At 32.0% G+C, this 16971-nt stretch overlaps 2 protein-coding genes across 6 annotated transcripts in view; one reads left to right on the top strand and one right to left on the bottom strand.

Moving 5' to 3' along the window:
- IFT74 (intraflagellar transport 74) overlaps window positions 1–16971 on the bottom strand; it is an 85001-nt gene that overhangs the window by 47965 nt on the left and 20065 nt on the right. For all 5 annotated transcript variants that reach the window (XR_013387959.1, XM_077912190.1, XM_077912189.1 and 2 more), the window contains 3 exons: window positions 16652–16713; window positions 4439–4577; window positions 2875–2937 (listed from right to left, as the gene is read on the bottom strand). Coding sequence is in view for 4 of the 5 variants with exons in the window: in XM_077912190.1 (XP_077768316.1) it covers window positions 2875–2937; window positions 4439–4577; window positions 16652–16713 (264 nt within the window). In the remaining variant the exon portion in view is untranslated. The remainder of the gene's footprint in view (window positions 1–2874; window positions 2938–4438; window positions 4578–16651; window positions 16714–16971) is intronic.
- On the top strand, window positions 6997–14131 carry LRRC19 (leucine rich repeat containing 19). The gene is made up of 5 exons (XM_077912194.1): window positions 6997–7104; window positions 8008–8097; window positions 9751–10264; window positions 10903–11088; window positions 11614–14131. Exons 2-5 carry the CDS (start codon window positions 8017–8019, stop codon window positions 11940–11942), a joined length of 1110 nt encoding a protein of 369 aa, XP_077768320.1. The 5' UTR covers window positions 6997–7104; window positions 8008–8016; the 3' UTR covers window positions 11943–14131.

The raw sequence follows: 16971 nt of genomic DNA, 5'->3' as shown, positions 1-16971 counted from the left end.
GAGATGTAAATAATTTTCTAAGTTAACAAAAATAAAAGCTAATGATGATATCTGAAACTAGATATATGAACAAGGCCAAATTTTTAAGAGGCAAGACCTCCTCTTTTTTGAAAGCCAAAGAGGAGGAATCTTAAAAGGAAAAACTGAATTAGACGAAGTCTGAAAGCCTATTTAAAAAACACAATATAGGAGCACCTGGCAGCCTCAGTTGGTGGAGAGTGGGTCTCTTGATGTTAGGGGTTGTAGGTTTGAGCCCCATGTTGACTGTACAGATTACTTAAAAATAAAACCTTTAAAAAAAAAAGAAAGCATCGTATATATAGCTCAATAATGGATTAGCTTCAAGTCAAAAAGTGTGATAATAAAATATAGACAGAAGAAATGCAGATATTTTGGGGTATCCCTTTTCATAATTATCTCCCCTTTCCTTTTGCTTAATCATCCTAACTAGCTGATCGATAGTTGACATGTTTTCTTGAAGAACAAGTCCAAAAAAAAAATATAAGGAATCTGGCAAAAGATAAATAGAATTAATGACATATATTCTATATATATATATATACACACACACACATATATATACACAATATATATTATATATGATAAAAATATATTTTTTATTTATTTAAGAGATTATATATTTTATTTATTTAAGAGAAAGAGAGCGCGCGAGCAGAGGGAAGAGAAAAGGGAGAGGGACAAGCAGACTCCAAGGTGAGTGAAGAGCCCAATTTGGGGCTTAATCTCATAACTATGAGATCATGACCCGAGCCAAAATCAGGAGTCAGATGTTTAACCAACTGAGCCACCCCGTCACCCCACAACTTATATATTCTTAGACAATACTGTTAAGTTTTTGTAAAATTTCATGTTATTTTAGGCACACATGTGTGTACTGATGCCAAAATGTGGTATCAATACAAACACTAAATCCAAGGATATAGTTTACACCTCTTCCCGAAGATACTAAATTTGCCAACTGAAGTAAGACTTGACATTCCCCATACACCCTAAAACAGATAATGAAGAATTCTTTAGACCAGCTGTGTTAATACTAAATATGGTCCTTATTCTTCAAAGCATATTTCTATTACCAGAGAGATCCAAAAATATTAAAATTATATATACTCACATGTAGACAATAAGTATAGAAAGCCATCTTAATTTTATTTAAGCAAACTACTCTTTCAACAGCAAATTTCTAAAAGAATTCCAATACTCATGCTTATTTCTTTTGCAAGAGAGATGACAGCAATCCTGTCAATCTACAATTGTTACTAATCCTATCATCATGATACCTACCTGAATCCATAGGAAATCAGGAAAAGCAGGTAAGGTTTGAGGTATAGACAGTATACTGAAGTGTAAAGGACATGAAAAGGTAGTCGCAGAAAAAGAAATACATTGGCCAACAAATATATAAAGAAATACTTAATTTCATTCGTAAATAACTGAAAACTAAAACAAGATAGAAATGTTTACCTATCAAACTAGCAAAATTGGAAAAAGTGAATAATGCTTGCTATTAATGAGTGGATAGGATAACAGGCCCTCCCTTAAACTGAGTCTAGAAGTAGAAAATGGAACCACCTTTTTGGAAGGCAATTTGACAACTTTACATTTTATTTTTTATTTATTTATTTATTTTTTTTTAAATTTTATTTATTTATTTATGATAGTCAGAGAGAGAGAGAGAGAGAGAGAGGCAGAGACACAGGCAGAGGGAGAAGCAGGCTCCATGCACCGGGAGCCCGACGTGGGATTCGATCCCGGGTCTCCAGAATCGCGCCCTGGGCCAAAGGCAGGCGCCAAACCGCTGCGCCACCCAGGGATCCCCAACTTTACATTTTAGAAGTGTGTATTTATCTTTTGACCCACTGCAAAAAATTCATCTGAAGACCTACTCATTTAACTTTGCATAAAATGCATGTTTTCACTGCAGCATTGTTTATAATCCCAAAAAACTATAAACAACCTACTCATCTACAATGCTGTACTATAGTCATGCAATGTAACACAATGCAGTAATTTAAAATAATGAGGGAGATCTCTGAGAACTGATGTGAATAAATATTCAAAAGAGAATGTTAGGTGAAAACAAAACCATGCTGCAGACAGTACATTATATGGGCATTCCACTTGAAGTTTTCCCGATAAAACCAAGATAAGGGGATCCTTGGGTGGCTCAGCGGTTTGGCGCCTGCCTTTGGCCCAGGGCGTGATCCTGGAGTCCCGGGATCGAGTCCCGTGTCGGGCTCCTGGCATGGAGCTTGCTTCTCCCTCTGCCTGTGTCTCTGCTTCTCTCTCTCTCTCTCTATCATGAATAATTAAATAAAATCTTTTAAAAAAATTAAAAACCAAGATAAGACCATAAAATTGTTATAAAGACTAAATAATGCTGGTAATCTATGTAAAGAGCTCAAAAAGCACAGAGTAAGCACTCAAAAAATACAAAGTAGTTCTCTCTGGAAAGAGGGAAACAAAATAGGCATTTTCATTTTTCATCTTATTTAAACATAAAAACTTTTTTTTAAATTAAACTGCTTTAACATGTAAGCATTTACACCTTTAAAATGATGAACTGATCTCTTTCCTTCACTCGTTTTTAATTTCTTGTGCATGTCTTTAAATTACCGTTAGATTTTGCATGTCTTAGCATGGCAGAATGATTTTGCATACAGTAGGTACTCAATAACTGAAACTAATTTCTTACCAAAGTAGGATATTTGTGGTGCTGAATGGGAAAAAAAATTATACCTCTCTTAGAAAATTACTAAATAAATATACTTGAATGAGTTCCATTAATATATGTAATATGTAGCTGAATTATCTTTTGTAGCTAATAGAAGAACCCTTATTTGATTTTATACTTACAGCTTCCAAGCTCTCTTTTTTCATGTTCAGTGAATCTAATTGTTGTTGAAGTGTGTCTAACTCCTAAAAAACGGAAAAAAGCAAATACATATACAAGTTATATTTAAAATGTGTCTGTTTCTCAACATTTCAGATATAGATATGACAAACTAAACTTTATAAACATATTCAACTCATATCTTGCTACTTGATTAAAATTTAACATTATTCTATTTTTGATCATTTCATAATGTATAAAAATACTGAATCACTATAATGTACACCTGAAACTAATAAAATATTGCATATTAATTACACTTCAATTAAAAAAATAAGTTCGTGTTACTTGATCATAGGTTGAAACGTACCCATTCACAATCCTAAATTTTGAGTTTATAATTTGCCTGTTCTACTGCAAGCTTTTCCTAATTTCATCCAAAACAAAATTAAGTTTTTCGGTTTTTGAAAAAAAAAAAACACCCAAAACACATTATTTCTATTTTTGCCAATTTAACTATTCCTAAAAACTTTGCCAAGATCTACCTTGAAAAATACTTTGAGCTTGTCAAAGGTAGCCAGATCTTTTCACAGTGAATCATCTCAATCAGAGAAGGACAAACATTATCAATCGGAGAAGCACAGTGAATCATCACTGTGTTTTGAAAATATTAAATATCAGCAGCTTTCAAATTCATGATATTCTTGTTTAAAGTTATGATTTTTAATTTTTATTTTTTAAACCATGTTTCCACATCCTTTGCCTAATTTCTTTTAGGGCCAAGACATATAGTAATTTATGTGGCTCACTCCTAAGGAAAAGATTTTTTAATCTGATTACTTATTATTCAAAAACAGCTGTGCAAGATTAGCTACATTTTGATGGTATTTTGGCATTTCTATTATACTCTTTCTTCACTGTTTTGTTCTAGTTTATAAATCCTGACTAAAATAAAAAGTTAAATTGTCCATGAAGTAGTATCTGAGAAACCAAAACCACATTCACTTTTGGCATTTGTGCGGACTCATTCTCTATTAACTGTTTGGTTAAGGGACATCTGGGTATGTAAGGCCACTAACTTGCAAATCCGAGTCACCACCATGACTGTATGTTGGGAGAATTCTCAATAACCCCTCAGCAGATTCCCAGATTGCTTATTTAAACACCATGATTAGGAGGCAAGAGCTGTTCAAATCAAGGACACAGAGGTAAAAGATGTGCTGCTTATTAGGCAGAAAAGAAAGTAAGCATCCCTATTGCTTTAGTATATGAGGTTCTTTATTATTTCCATCAACAGTTCATTTAAAATGAAGTGTTTTCATGTATCTTTATGACATGCAAAAGTGAAAGATGCATAGGAATGAATAATACAGTAAGATTAGGTCATTATGCAGCATAAAAAAAAGAAGTTTTCTAGATCAGTGCTTCTTAAATTTAAATGTCCATCCTTAAAATTATCTGGGGACTTTAAGATTCTAATCACTAAGTAGGTCTAGTCAAGTTCTCAGGGATGCCAATGCTGCTCATCTTTAGATCATATAGTATTAAGACTTCTAAATGCTTGGACCAAGTAGTGATTAGTATTACCTGCAACAATTTCTCATTTGTGGTTTTCATTTCTATATACTTGACTTGTTTTTCAGGAGACATGTTTTTGATAATGCCATCTGCTGCTTGCTTTTCCTGTTCAACTTCTTCTTCTACACTTCTAATTTGTTTTTCCTTCCTGAAATCAAAAGTATCCAATATTCCTCTTACTACATTGAGGGGAAAAACATCAATAAATTTTACTTAGGGTAAAATCACTCAACATAGTTTGTAATCCTTATAGATGTACAAAAAATTCTATTTGGAGAACTAGTGGTAGGTTGCCAGAGGGAAGAGGGTGAGAGATGGGCAAAAATGAAGGGGAGAGGTCCTTATAACTAGTACAGGCTTCCAAATATGGAATGAATAAGTCACAGGGATGAAAAGTACAGCATGGTAATAGTCAGTGGTACTGTGATAGTGCTGTATGATGATAACTTGTGGTGAGAATTGACTAACATATAGAACTGTTGAACCACTATGTTGTACACCTCAAACTTAACATTATGTGTCAACTATACTTCAATTAAAAATTAAGAAAACAGGAGAATCCCTTATACTTCTGAAAAAAAAAGTTGCCCTCATCAGCAGACTTATTTCACATCTTTCTCTTTTCAATCCCCAAATCCTTCTATTTCCTTACTGTTCATTTTCCTTTACTTTTTCTTTTTTTTTTTAAGATTTTATTTATTCATGAGACACACACACACACACACACACACAGAAAGAGAGAGAGAGAGAGAGAGAGAGAGAGAGGCAGAGATACAGGCAGAGGGAGAAGCAGGCTCCATGTAGGGAACCTGATGTGGGACTCGATCTCAGGACTCCAGGATCACGCCCTGGGCTGAAGGCAGGTGCTAAACTGCTGAGTCACTCAGGGATCCCCTTCCTTTACTTTCTTGCCAAAAAAAAAAAAAAAAAAAAGAAAGAAAGAAAAGAAAAGAAAAGATTATCACAGAAAATCCTTAAAGCATTGTATACTTGAAGATGTATTTACACTTTGTCATACCTTCAAGACAAGTAAGACCATTAAATTTTAGAATAGTGGTTTTGAAACATCTTTTATCTACAGAATTTTGACCAAATGAAATCTTGCATGGTAGTTCGTCATATAAATGATATAAAGTAACACAACTCTGACTGATCTCTGAGTAGGGAAACCTACAGTGCAATTTGATTTAAAAAAATCATAACTTTAATATATTTGCCTACCTACTACTTTAATTAAAATTGGTATTCCAAAAGCTATATATTTAATGTTACAAAATAGTTAATTTCCCAAAAAATGTAACAGAGACATCACAGGCATAATCATATAAAAGTAGGAATCAATTACAAACAAAAACCATGTTTATCATATAATCACAAGAAATACCAGTGATGTGCCATTTACTACCTAAGCAAGGTCAATTATCAACAGGGCAGAGAAAAAATCTGAAAAAAATAGAAGGATGCTAGTTATCATATAAATACTTCAAGATTTACTTATAAAGACTACTTGAAGATAAATGTTTAGTCTCAGTATCAAAATTTCTATTTTGAGTTTCAAAATAGGAGTAATATTCTACTATTTATTCTTTCACATGTAGTTACCAACTTCTACAATTTTTACATTCTCTAAGCCCTACAGATCCACCTATTTCCCACACAATTTTTACATACTCCTATCCCACTGCCAGAATAAAGAATCTAAACTCAGAAATTTTCCTACAAACATCTCATAATAATCCAATAAAGGATGAACAAATCAACCTGGAATTTCTATTTATTTTTGTCTCACTATTGGACAAGGAGTGATAGCTTCACTTTGAACTTCAATTACTATAGTATAACAAATGTGTTTGCTGCTGAATTTATATGGGTTTATGGGCTCATAGTACTTTCAAGCAAAAAAGGTAATCAATTTCAATCTCTTTGTTTCATAGATTAAGGATACTAATGATCATGGAAGTTAATCTAGAACTAACTCATTCTGCACTCCATGATTATTCACTATCAACAATGAATCTTAATCATGTTTTGGCCGATACACCTGTCTACTATACTTACATGGGAACTAGTATTATATAGAATTCCATTTTACAGAGGGGAAGCTGCAGCACAAGGAAGGTAATTCGTTTTTTGAAGGCCACCTATGGCCAGAGTCAGGTCTTTTGATGCTTTGAGCACTTTGCTCCTGTTATAACTTGGCAGTAAAACCACCAATGACAGTGTCATAAAAATGAGTAAACAACAAAGCTGAAACTTAGGGGAATACAAAACTCGGGGGTATCTTTTCAACTTGAATCTCTCTAAATACAAAATACCTTTAGGACTAACTTTAAATCACTTTAACAATTTATCTTTCAAAGTATGCTTGCATTTTCAATATTATATACTCTAGCTCACAAAGTACATTTGCTAATACATTTTTCAAGAGTAACTAAGAAATACAAAGGTTAAGCAAAGCACTTGTTATGCTAAAAAAGTCAAAGATGACTAAGAAATTATACTTCTAGTCAATCTTTTGCTAAGGAAGTCTAGCTTTTTTTTTTATCACATGTTCACTGGGTACAAAGGTTAAAACATAGTGAAATGTGATCATATGACACTTTTTTTTTAATGGTGTAGAAGAAACAGTAGATTCCTTAGGACACGAGTCTCAGAGACAAAAGAAAAAAGTAAAGGTAAGATCCTATATATATTTACAGGTTTGATTGGTGCTGAGTTTTTAGAGAAAAAAAAAACTATATTTAGGTTTGTTAATCTATATAAAAATCTTTTAATAGGCGATGAAAGAGCAGAAAATATGATTATATCTTCTCATGATCTACCTTAGAAATATAAACCTGGGAGCTAAAAAAATCTCTCCCAAATAAATTTATCATGTAATACAAAGTAATTACTTTTCTTTTGGGGGAAAAAAAGGTTTCATATAGCTAATCAAATTTATAAGATCTTTTTATTCAGAGCATTCTGAAACACTGAGGATTCTTAAAGTGACATTAACTTAAAAAAAATTTACAAGATGAAAAAAGACCAAAATTATGAATAAGTATGTTTGAGGAATGAAAAGATAGAAAGCATACATTCGACAGACTGAAGATGAATTTAGGAAGTATATGAGAAAGCTGAAGCCTCTTATCTTCCACAGTTTTAAGTCAACAGGTTATACCAATAGACAATGCCTAAATTAAAAAACCAAGAGATAGCAATATAAATATATACTTAAACATGAACATATACATAAGTATAGAGTCTTTACTTTCTTTTATGCACATATACTAAAATTTTAAAATATACAACCACTTCACTTGTCTTATAAGTTCTTTTCAATTGATCTAGAAACTACTGAGACATTCTAAAAATACTTTCATTTGCCAGGGGCTTTCCAGTTTGTTAAGATTACAATGTTGGAAAAAAAAAAAAAGATTACAATGTTGGGAGGGTGTGGGAACATGTACTTGTTTCACATTTCATATATTTTAAGAAAAAACAGATTTAAAAGGAGAAAAAAGGAAATCAAAATATCCTCAATGATCTCTAAAGTTCTTCTCCTACTAAGATGAAAATACTCTCTTTTCTATCAGGCCTGCGATATGAAAGCTACATGCATCACAATCTTGTTTTGGCCCCTCTTCATGCTATTATTATCAGAGGAAAGGCAGTCTTCTAAAACAGTAAGTTTTTACAGTCACCATTGTGAAAATATTTCCAAAGGCATACTTTGTGTACAGTTAATAAAATATCCCAAGGCAATTCAAGCAAAAAAAAAAAAAAAAAAAAAACTAAGCTATCAAAACTAATTGGTTAGCTATGTATATTCAAAATCTGTGATGTGTGAGCTAGATTCTAATTTGACAAAACCGGTTCTCATTTTATTTAAACTAAGTTGTTTTTTTTTTTAACAGTTGGTTAAAGAAGTCTGTAAGTTTACACTATAAAATCTGAGATTAGTTTCAGGATATAAATACTATTTTTATTTTTTATTTTTTTATTTTAAAAAAATAATCTCCATGCCCAACGTGGAACAAAAACTCAGGACCCTGAGGTCAAGAGTCACACATTCTACTGACCAAGCCAGCCAGGCACCCCTAAACACCACTCTTTAAAATGTAGGAAATATTTTTTTTTAAATCACATATTTATGAGGAAAATTACTGTTGTTGCATTATTATAACTAGGGAAATACTTCAATTGCAAAAACAGTCAAAATAAGAACTATATTTTTGGATCTACAGCCACATAAGGGAAGAACTTCATGTTGCCTGGCTCTTAAATTCAATATATGGTTCAATTTGTTAATAAAATAAATATGCTCTGGGGGCACCCGGCTGGCTCAGTCAGTACAGCATCTGATTCTTGATCTTGGGTTCATGAGTTCAAGCCCCCACATTGGCTGAAGAGTTCACTTTAAAAAATATTAATGAAATAAATATTTTCTTTTAAAACACCAAGCTTTGGGCAGCCTGGGTGGCTCAGTTGTTTAGTGCCGCCTTCAGCCCAGGGACTGACCCTGGCATGGAGTCCCATGTCAGGCTCCCTGCATGGAGCCTGCTTCTCCCCTTGCCTGTGTCTCTGCCTCTCTCTCTCTCTCTCTCTCTCTCTCTCATATTAATAAATAAATAAATAATCTTAAAAACAAAAACAGAAACAAACAAACAAAAAGAAATGAGCTTTAAGCTGTTAACCCTATATAGAGTTATATCCTGAGTATTATTTCTTATTTAATAGCCCTAGGTGTAGTGTTGGTAGCTCTGATTTTTAAAAACAAAAAATTTTAAAATAATTTCATTATAAATCAGACACAAGTGATACACTATATACGTTAAGAGAATTATTTGCCATGTATTTCCATATATATATAATAGAATTATACCCATATTTTCAGTAAAAGTATAACAGAAGATATCCATATGATTAACTAGAATCTCTTTGCTCAGTTACATATAACAGAATTTCTTTAATCTTCAGTATTTCATCCCAGTGAGGAAATAAAAGTATTTGCTTTACTTTTTACACACTATAATATGAAAATATTAAAAAAGGAAATGTTTTTCTAAAACTATTTTCTTAAAAAAATAAAATAAAATAAAACTATTTTCTTCCAGGATTGGAATTTCACCCAGGATTGCCTGGGTGGTTATGCATCCAACTCTTGATTTTAGCTCGTCATGATCTCAGGATTGTGAGATTCCCTTCTCCCTCTGCCCCTCCCCTCTAAAAACAAAACAAAACAATCTTCCAATGTCTAATTTCCTGCATATGAAAATTTGGCAAATTCTGTTAATATTTTTCCTGATTAATGCATTTCTCATTTTTTTCTTTTTTAGGAAGTCAAATATAATTTCACTGAAAAGAATTATTCTTTGATTCCAGCGGATATCAATAAAAATGTAACTATACTTGATCTCAGTTATAACCAAATTACTTTGAATATTATAGACACAGGGGTTCTACAGACATATATTTTACTCACTGAACTCTATTTGACTGAGAACAATGTCACTATGTTATATAATAATAGCTTTGGTAACCTCTCCAATCTAGAAATTTTAAATATCTGTAGAAATTCCATCCACATAATCCAACAGGGTGCATTCATGGGCTTAAATAAACTAAAACAGTTACATCTCTGTCAAAACAAAATATCTCAACTGAGTCCTGACATATTTGTGCCTCTAAAAAACCTGATACTTCTGAATTTGCAAGGCAATTTCATAAGCTATTTTGATGTACCACAATTGTTTCATCTGGAATTAATAATTTTATATGGAAATCCATGGAACTGCTCTTGTAGTCTACTGAATTTACAAAACTGGTTGAACACGTCAAATGTGACACTAGGTAAGTTTCTATTATTTAAATTAATCAAAACCAAAATGTGATTGATTATATCATTCTACCTCAGGAAAGTCTCTCACACTTCATGTTTTAAAGAGAAAGAAACTATTCCTGTATAAGGGAAGCAGACAGAAACCCTGAAAAATACTTGTTGAACAGATATCCTTCCTCTGCCTTTTAGGGGGAAAAAAAGAAGAAAAGAAATTTAAATGTTCTGTATAATGAGATGATAGTCACTTCATGTATTAAGTTTACAGTTTAAATATGAATTCATAAGAGAATTTTTTAAGGCATTTCCTTTTCTTAGGATAAAAACAGATGTCCTATTTTCTTAACTGCAACCATGTACTGCCTGAGATCAATTTTTACCACAATCTTAATCATAACATCTTTATTAACACAAACCAAACAATAGATACTGCACTTAAACTATATTTGTAAAATAACTTAATAAACAAGGTGAATCTTTCCCTTCCCGTGTTGCTAGGCAAATACAAGAGTTTCTTACTAATAATCTTTAATAATGACAGGCAGATATACCAAAAAATTCTAGGTAAAAATAATTATTAAATGCTAGCCATTATAACTTATTAATAATAATAATCCTATTTTCCATAATAAATCTTATTCTGATTTACTAGAAAATGAAAACGTCACCACGTGCATCCACCCAGGTATCCTGAATCACTACAGTATCAAAACAGTACCTTATAATGCTGAATGCTACTCAAAATTTCCTCCACCTATAAATGAAGATCTTTATAACCACTTTCACTTCATTAGCAACTCAACATTCAATAGCTCTTTGAACAACTTAAAAAACTCAGGTAATGTACTGGTTTTGAATATTAATATTGCTGAAGGTAGTATACTAAATTAACTGAAGTAGTTCCGATTATTTTCTGAATTTTAAATTCCTGAAAACAATGTAAAAGAAAAATTCCTTAACAAAAGATTTACAAAACACTAAGTTTCCAAACTAGGCTTTCCTAGTTACCATCCAAATGCCATTATGTAACTTATTTAACTTCTTTGGGCCTTATTTTTGACTAGTTAAGTCACAATTCTATTTAATAGGTATAAATCAATAATATTCTTGGTAAAATGATAAACAATACCTGCAAAGACAAATAGTTATTTCAGAAAAAAAAAAAAGGTATTTTTAACCACACTATTAAACACCTTTATTGTAGTTTTAGTAACTTTTGCTTAAAGAAAATTATAATATATGTTTATTTCTAATACCAACATTATGGAGTTATTAGGACATATAATTAATGATTATTTTATTTTTGTCAATTTAACAAAATCAATCTCTCTCGCTTTTTCTCTCTCTTGGTGTTCCAATTCAGAACGTAAACTTCTTGGAAAAAGTTGGGCTCTTCTTGTTGGTGTGGTAGTTACTGTACTGATGACTTCACTCCTCATTTTTGTTGCTATCAAATGCCCAATATGGTACAATTTTCTGCTTAGTTATCATCATCATCGCCTAGAAGAGCATGAAGCAGAAACCTATGAAGATGGTTTTACTGGAAATTCAAGTTCTCTTTCACAGGTTCCAGATACAAACTCTGAGGATACTACAGTAATATTTGAACAACTACATTCATTTGTGGTAGATGATGATGGGTTTATTGAAGACAAATACATAGATACTCATGAATTACATGAAGAAAATTAATTCTGTTCAATGTTTGATTTTTTAAAAATGTTATAAGTTCACTCACAGTTTAGACATAAATGGAGATTAAGCATGTGACATACCAAACTGTGGCTAGTAGATTTAGATTTTTTTTTTTTGCTAGTAGACTTTTATATTAATTGCAACACACGAGTATCATAAAATGATGTTTTTATCATTGGTATTGAGTAAGTCGGTCCAAATACAGTAACAGTGATAATACTAGCATTACTATTTTCAGCAGTATTCAGACCATACATCCTAATAAGGAAAAGACCTAAACTATTCATTAATTAAAATGAACTGATTCTAATATTAGCCCAGATATTTTATGTATTATTAAATTATGTAATTTAATAATATTAAATTATATTAAAAGTTTTATTGATTGGAATCAGTAAATAATAAAGGTTTGGGGGGGTGCCTGGGTAGCTCAGATGGTTGAGTATCTGACTCCTGGTTTCAGCTTAGGTCATGATCTCAGGGGCCCAGGATCAAGCCCCATGTTGGGCTCTGTGTTAGGTGCAGAGTCTACTTGGTCCTGTCCCTCTCCCTCTACTTCTCCCCCTGCTCATATTCTCTGTCTCCATCTCTCCCTCAAATAAAATCTTTTTTTTTTTAATTTTTTATTTATTCATGATAGTCACACACAGAGAGAGAGAGAGGCAGAGACACAGGCAGAGGGAGAAGCAGGCTCCATGCACCGGGAGCCCGACGTGGGATTCGATCCCGGGTCTTCAGGATCGCGCCCTGGGCCAAAGGCAGGGGCCAAACCGCTGCGCCACCCAGGGATCCCTCTCAAATAAAATCTTAAAAAAAATTTTTTTTTAAATAAAGGTTTTGAATTTGTCAAAGTGAAAAAGCTTAAACATACGACACACTAAGACTGATTTTATGCTTGCAGAATGAATTTATGGAATTGGAAAATATTTAAATGCTTCCTGATTTAGCACAATAAATTTTCTGAAAATTTAGTACTAACTTAAGGTATAGGTACAATGTCCAAGCACAATCTTAATAAGTTACTACTTCTTTCAAATATAAAAAAAAGACTGTGACCATAAAGGAAGACCATCACAACTGAATAGTATGGTAGCTTCCAAAGTGGGTATTACAAGTCTCCATGAATCTTGTTTTTAAAAAGCTATATTTCTGCCTCTCTTTGGGAGAGTTCTATTCAAATGAGTCTGTGCTGGAGTTGAGGAATCTTCAGTTGGTCCATGGACAGCTGTTTGGGATCCTGTAGATAGAGCAATGTTTCCCAAATTGTTTATTCTAGAATATTAATTTCCAGGGAAATGCTCAAAAATATTGAAAGAGAGAAAACAGTACATGGTCAAAGTACTATAGAATTACTATAGGAAATACTGAGTTTAAACACAATTTATTCAAGATTCTAACAAACTAAAATGCTCTCTGCCCTTCAACAACTAAGCATTAAGAATTTTTCAAACTTACTGGACAACAAAACCCTTTCTTTGAGGTGCCTACAAAGAGTCCATAGCACAATGATAGTCCAAAAAACTTAGTTTGGACAACAATGACCTTGGGACTATAACAGGAAGAGTCTAAAGTTAATTATTTTGTTAATTCCTTATAATCAATTGGCTGTAGTCATAATTTTAAAAACTTAATGCAAAGTGGCATTAAAAATTGTAACAAAATCCATCATTTTTACCTTCCATGGTGTGAAAATTAAGTGTATTTACACCTTTTAGAGACTTCTAAAACACTATAATAAAATACATTTATAAATGAAATAATACAATGTCATATTTTCTTCATCACCATCATACAGGAAAGGGCGTAGTGCCTAAAGGTCCATTGATTCAAATATAAAAAAAGACTGTAGGATTGAACGTGAGCTGAGGAGCAGGGAGATAGATATTTAAGTGTATAATAACACTATTTATTTTTGTGTATGTTCAAATTTCCCTATAATAAAGTTTTTAAAATGCATATGTACTTGAGAGTTTCTCAGACTAAACATAATGTATATGTATGTTATATTCTGCAGAATAGTTATTTTAAAGGTTACATCAATAGTAAATTCAGTTCAAATGTCTATTTAGGAAAATAAAAACTGGATGACATACAGTCTGTGAAATAAGAAGACTCACTTATTTATATGCATATTTGTGTTTATGGAAACATGTTTTCAATAAAGGATATAAGTGTTTTACATGTAATAGTTCCTACTAGAAGTGAGATAATTATGGAAACAAAATACATCTTTCTCTAAATAATCTGTTATTTTACCAAACTACCATTTCCTAATATGAGGCAAATATTAATATCTGAAAAATCTAGTAAAATGAAATATAATTATGAATGAACAAAGACTACATCTAATCTCTTAGGCCCCTTATAATTGAATGTTAGCATGTGAAATTGAATTAAAGCCGAGTGTAATGTTATAGTAATATTTTAAAGGCTGTACTCTATAACTAACTTATTTTGAATAGACGTTCCATAATAAACCTGACAGTTTATCCATACTACACTAAATGGAAGTTTTCTTAGACCTGCCTTCTCAGGGTATGGCATTACCTGCTCCCTTTGAATGTGTAGCCAAGGAAGATCCTTGTCTCACTGACATATTGGCCCTCTGATTAACACATGAAATAAATCTATTCACCTGGTGCATATAAAAGTAAATTTCATGAAAATAACTTTTGTTCTTAAATTTCTGCTTATGTCAGGAGAACCAATTATGTCCAGCCTCAATTACCAACTACAGATATTAAGAAACTGCTCACTGCTCACATTTCAGGACAAACTATCATATTTTAAGAACTCTTCCCTTAACTAAATGAACCAAATAGACATAAAAGTCTATGACAGTCCTAAATTTATAATCTGTGAGCTATCTTTCTGGATGAAATATCTATAAAACAGGTTCATATATTTTTAAATCTGACCTAAGTATTATATAACTGTAGATAAAGGATGAGATAAAAATTAGGACCTTAATCTGGAATGTGTTCAACAGACTAAGTTCATTATTTACTTTATAGGTACCTAGGGGAGCTATTTTATGAATGATAAATGATAAACACTTGCTGAGTGGTTTAAACAGAACAAACACAGCAGTAAAAAGTTTTCAGGTGAAAGCTTGGTCACCATGTATATAGAATTTTCTTTGTAAATAGAAGAGTTTTCCAGTATTTATAATTTTTAAGGTAGCACTTTATAACATCAAATGATAGATAAAGAAGAGGTTCCTTTGTTTTTAATCAACAGAAAAAATTGTATTACCTTTCAAATGTTTTATCATTACATATTAACAATTCAATTCTTCAATTGTTTTCTCTATATGCATAAGTAAAAGGACAGTATATTTGGTGTTACAGAATGTCAGTAATTTGGGTTATTACCCTTGCTCTCAGAGATTAATACTGATAAAATTCTGAGACAAAATATGTACAGGGTGAGTGTATACAAAATAGTATATCTGGTGTTACAGAATGTCAGTAATTTGGGTTATTACCCTTGCTCTCAGAGATTAATACTGATAAAATTCTGGGACAAAATATGTACAGGGTGGGTGTATACAAAATAGCTTATGTTTGCACTGCCTAGACAATATTTAATTAAGGCCAAAAATCAATGAATAATCATGTTAACTACTGTTATTATCTGAATATTTACGTCCCTCCAAAATTTGTATTGAAATCCTAGCCCCCAAAGGTAAATGGTATTAGTAGGTGGTCTCTGGGAAGTGATTAGGTAAGGAGAATGGAGGCCTCATGAATAGAATTAGTGCCTTTATAAAAGAGATCCCACAGACCTCCTTCTACCATGGGAGTATACAGAAAGGAGATACCTAATATGAACGAAAGAGGGACCTCACCAGAATGGGACCATGTTGGTGCCTTGAGCCTAGCCTCCAGAACTGTTAGCAATAAATTCCTGTTGTTTATAAGTTACCCAGTATGTGGTATTTTGTTATAGCAGCCCAAATGGACTAAGATAACTATATCACATCAACCTATTACCTTTGTAGGCCTTTGTCACTGCCACATTGACACTTATTACCAGAGTCAAAATTATTTGCTATCTGGTCTTTATATAAAAAGATACCTTTATGTGTATATATATGCATTAATATAACTACTAATTATAAATTAATAATTGAATACTGTAATAATGTACATAGCTCACTAATAATGTGCCTTTTATTAGACTGGGACTTGAATTCCAGAATTCAAACTAGTTAAAAGCTCTGGTTAAAATTATAAATGGTCGAGATGAACATATTCTTATTCATCTTAAAATTTAATATTACTTGAAATAGAAATTTTATTTATCTAATCTATGTAATAATTTTATTTATCCAGGATTTGGGTACTTAATGGCAAATGATAGTAATTTTATTTATATAAGACTTGGGTACTTAATGGTAAAATAAAAATAATAGATGTGTAACCAATAACATTTGTATTCCATATATTCAACTTTTTAAAATAAAATGCAAGAGAAGGGGTGCCTGAGTGGCTCAGTTGGTTGAGCATTCATTCAGCTCTTGATCTTAGCTCAAGGCTTGATCTCATGGTCATGAGTTTGGGCCTGCATTTGCCTCCATGCTGTGTGCAGAGTCTACTTAAAAAGAAAAAAATGCAAGGAAAAAAAAGAGAAGATTTATAAAGAAATAAATGACTTCAAAATTAAACTAAGAAATGTTTGATTTCTAAATGGATTGTACTTACGCTTGTCTTTCAGTAAATATGATATCCATACTTTGTGTTTCTCGATCATTTTGAGCTTTAAGCTGAATAAAGAGTTAATACAGAAGTTAGTGATAAAATTACCATTTAACTTTAAAAGTTATTCTGATCATGTACTAATTGAAAGATTATTGTAATAATCCTAATGCCACATGCAAATTTTTTTTAAAAATACAGTATCTATTTCATTTGACAAACTACTACCCTGAAACAGGAAGCCTTTCATAGGTAATATAATCTCACATCAAAGATATTCACTATTCTTCTATTCTTCAGTGATCAAATAATCCAATATAAATTTA

This window comes from Canis aureus, chromosome 10 (assembly GCF_053574225.1).
Source record: "Canis aureus isolate CA01 chromosome 10, VMU_Caureus_v.1.0, whole genome shotgun sequence".
NCBI classification, from domain to species: domain Eukaryota; kingdom Metazoa; phylum Chordata; class Mammalia; order Carnivora; family Canidae; genus Canis; species Canis aureus.
Note: the sequence above shows the minus strand (reverse complement) of the source record. Positions and strands in the feature narration are given on the sequence as shown.

Excerpts from the sequence above, each read along its gene's own strand:
- LRRC19 (XM_077912194.1), top strand. The coding sequence starts at position 8,017 with ATGAAAGCTACATGCATCACAATCTTGTTTTGGCCCCTCTTCATGCTA. Across the intron at positions 10,265-10,902 it reads CACGTCAAATGTGACACTAG|AAAATGAAAACGTCACCACG; the intron begins GTAAGTTTCTAT and ends CTGATTTACTAG. Across the intron at positions 11,089-11,613 it reads GAACAACTTAAAAAACTCAG|AACGTAAACTTCTTGGAAAA; the intron begins GTAATGTACTGG and ends GTTCCAATTCAG.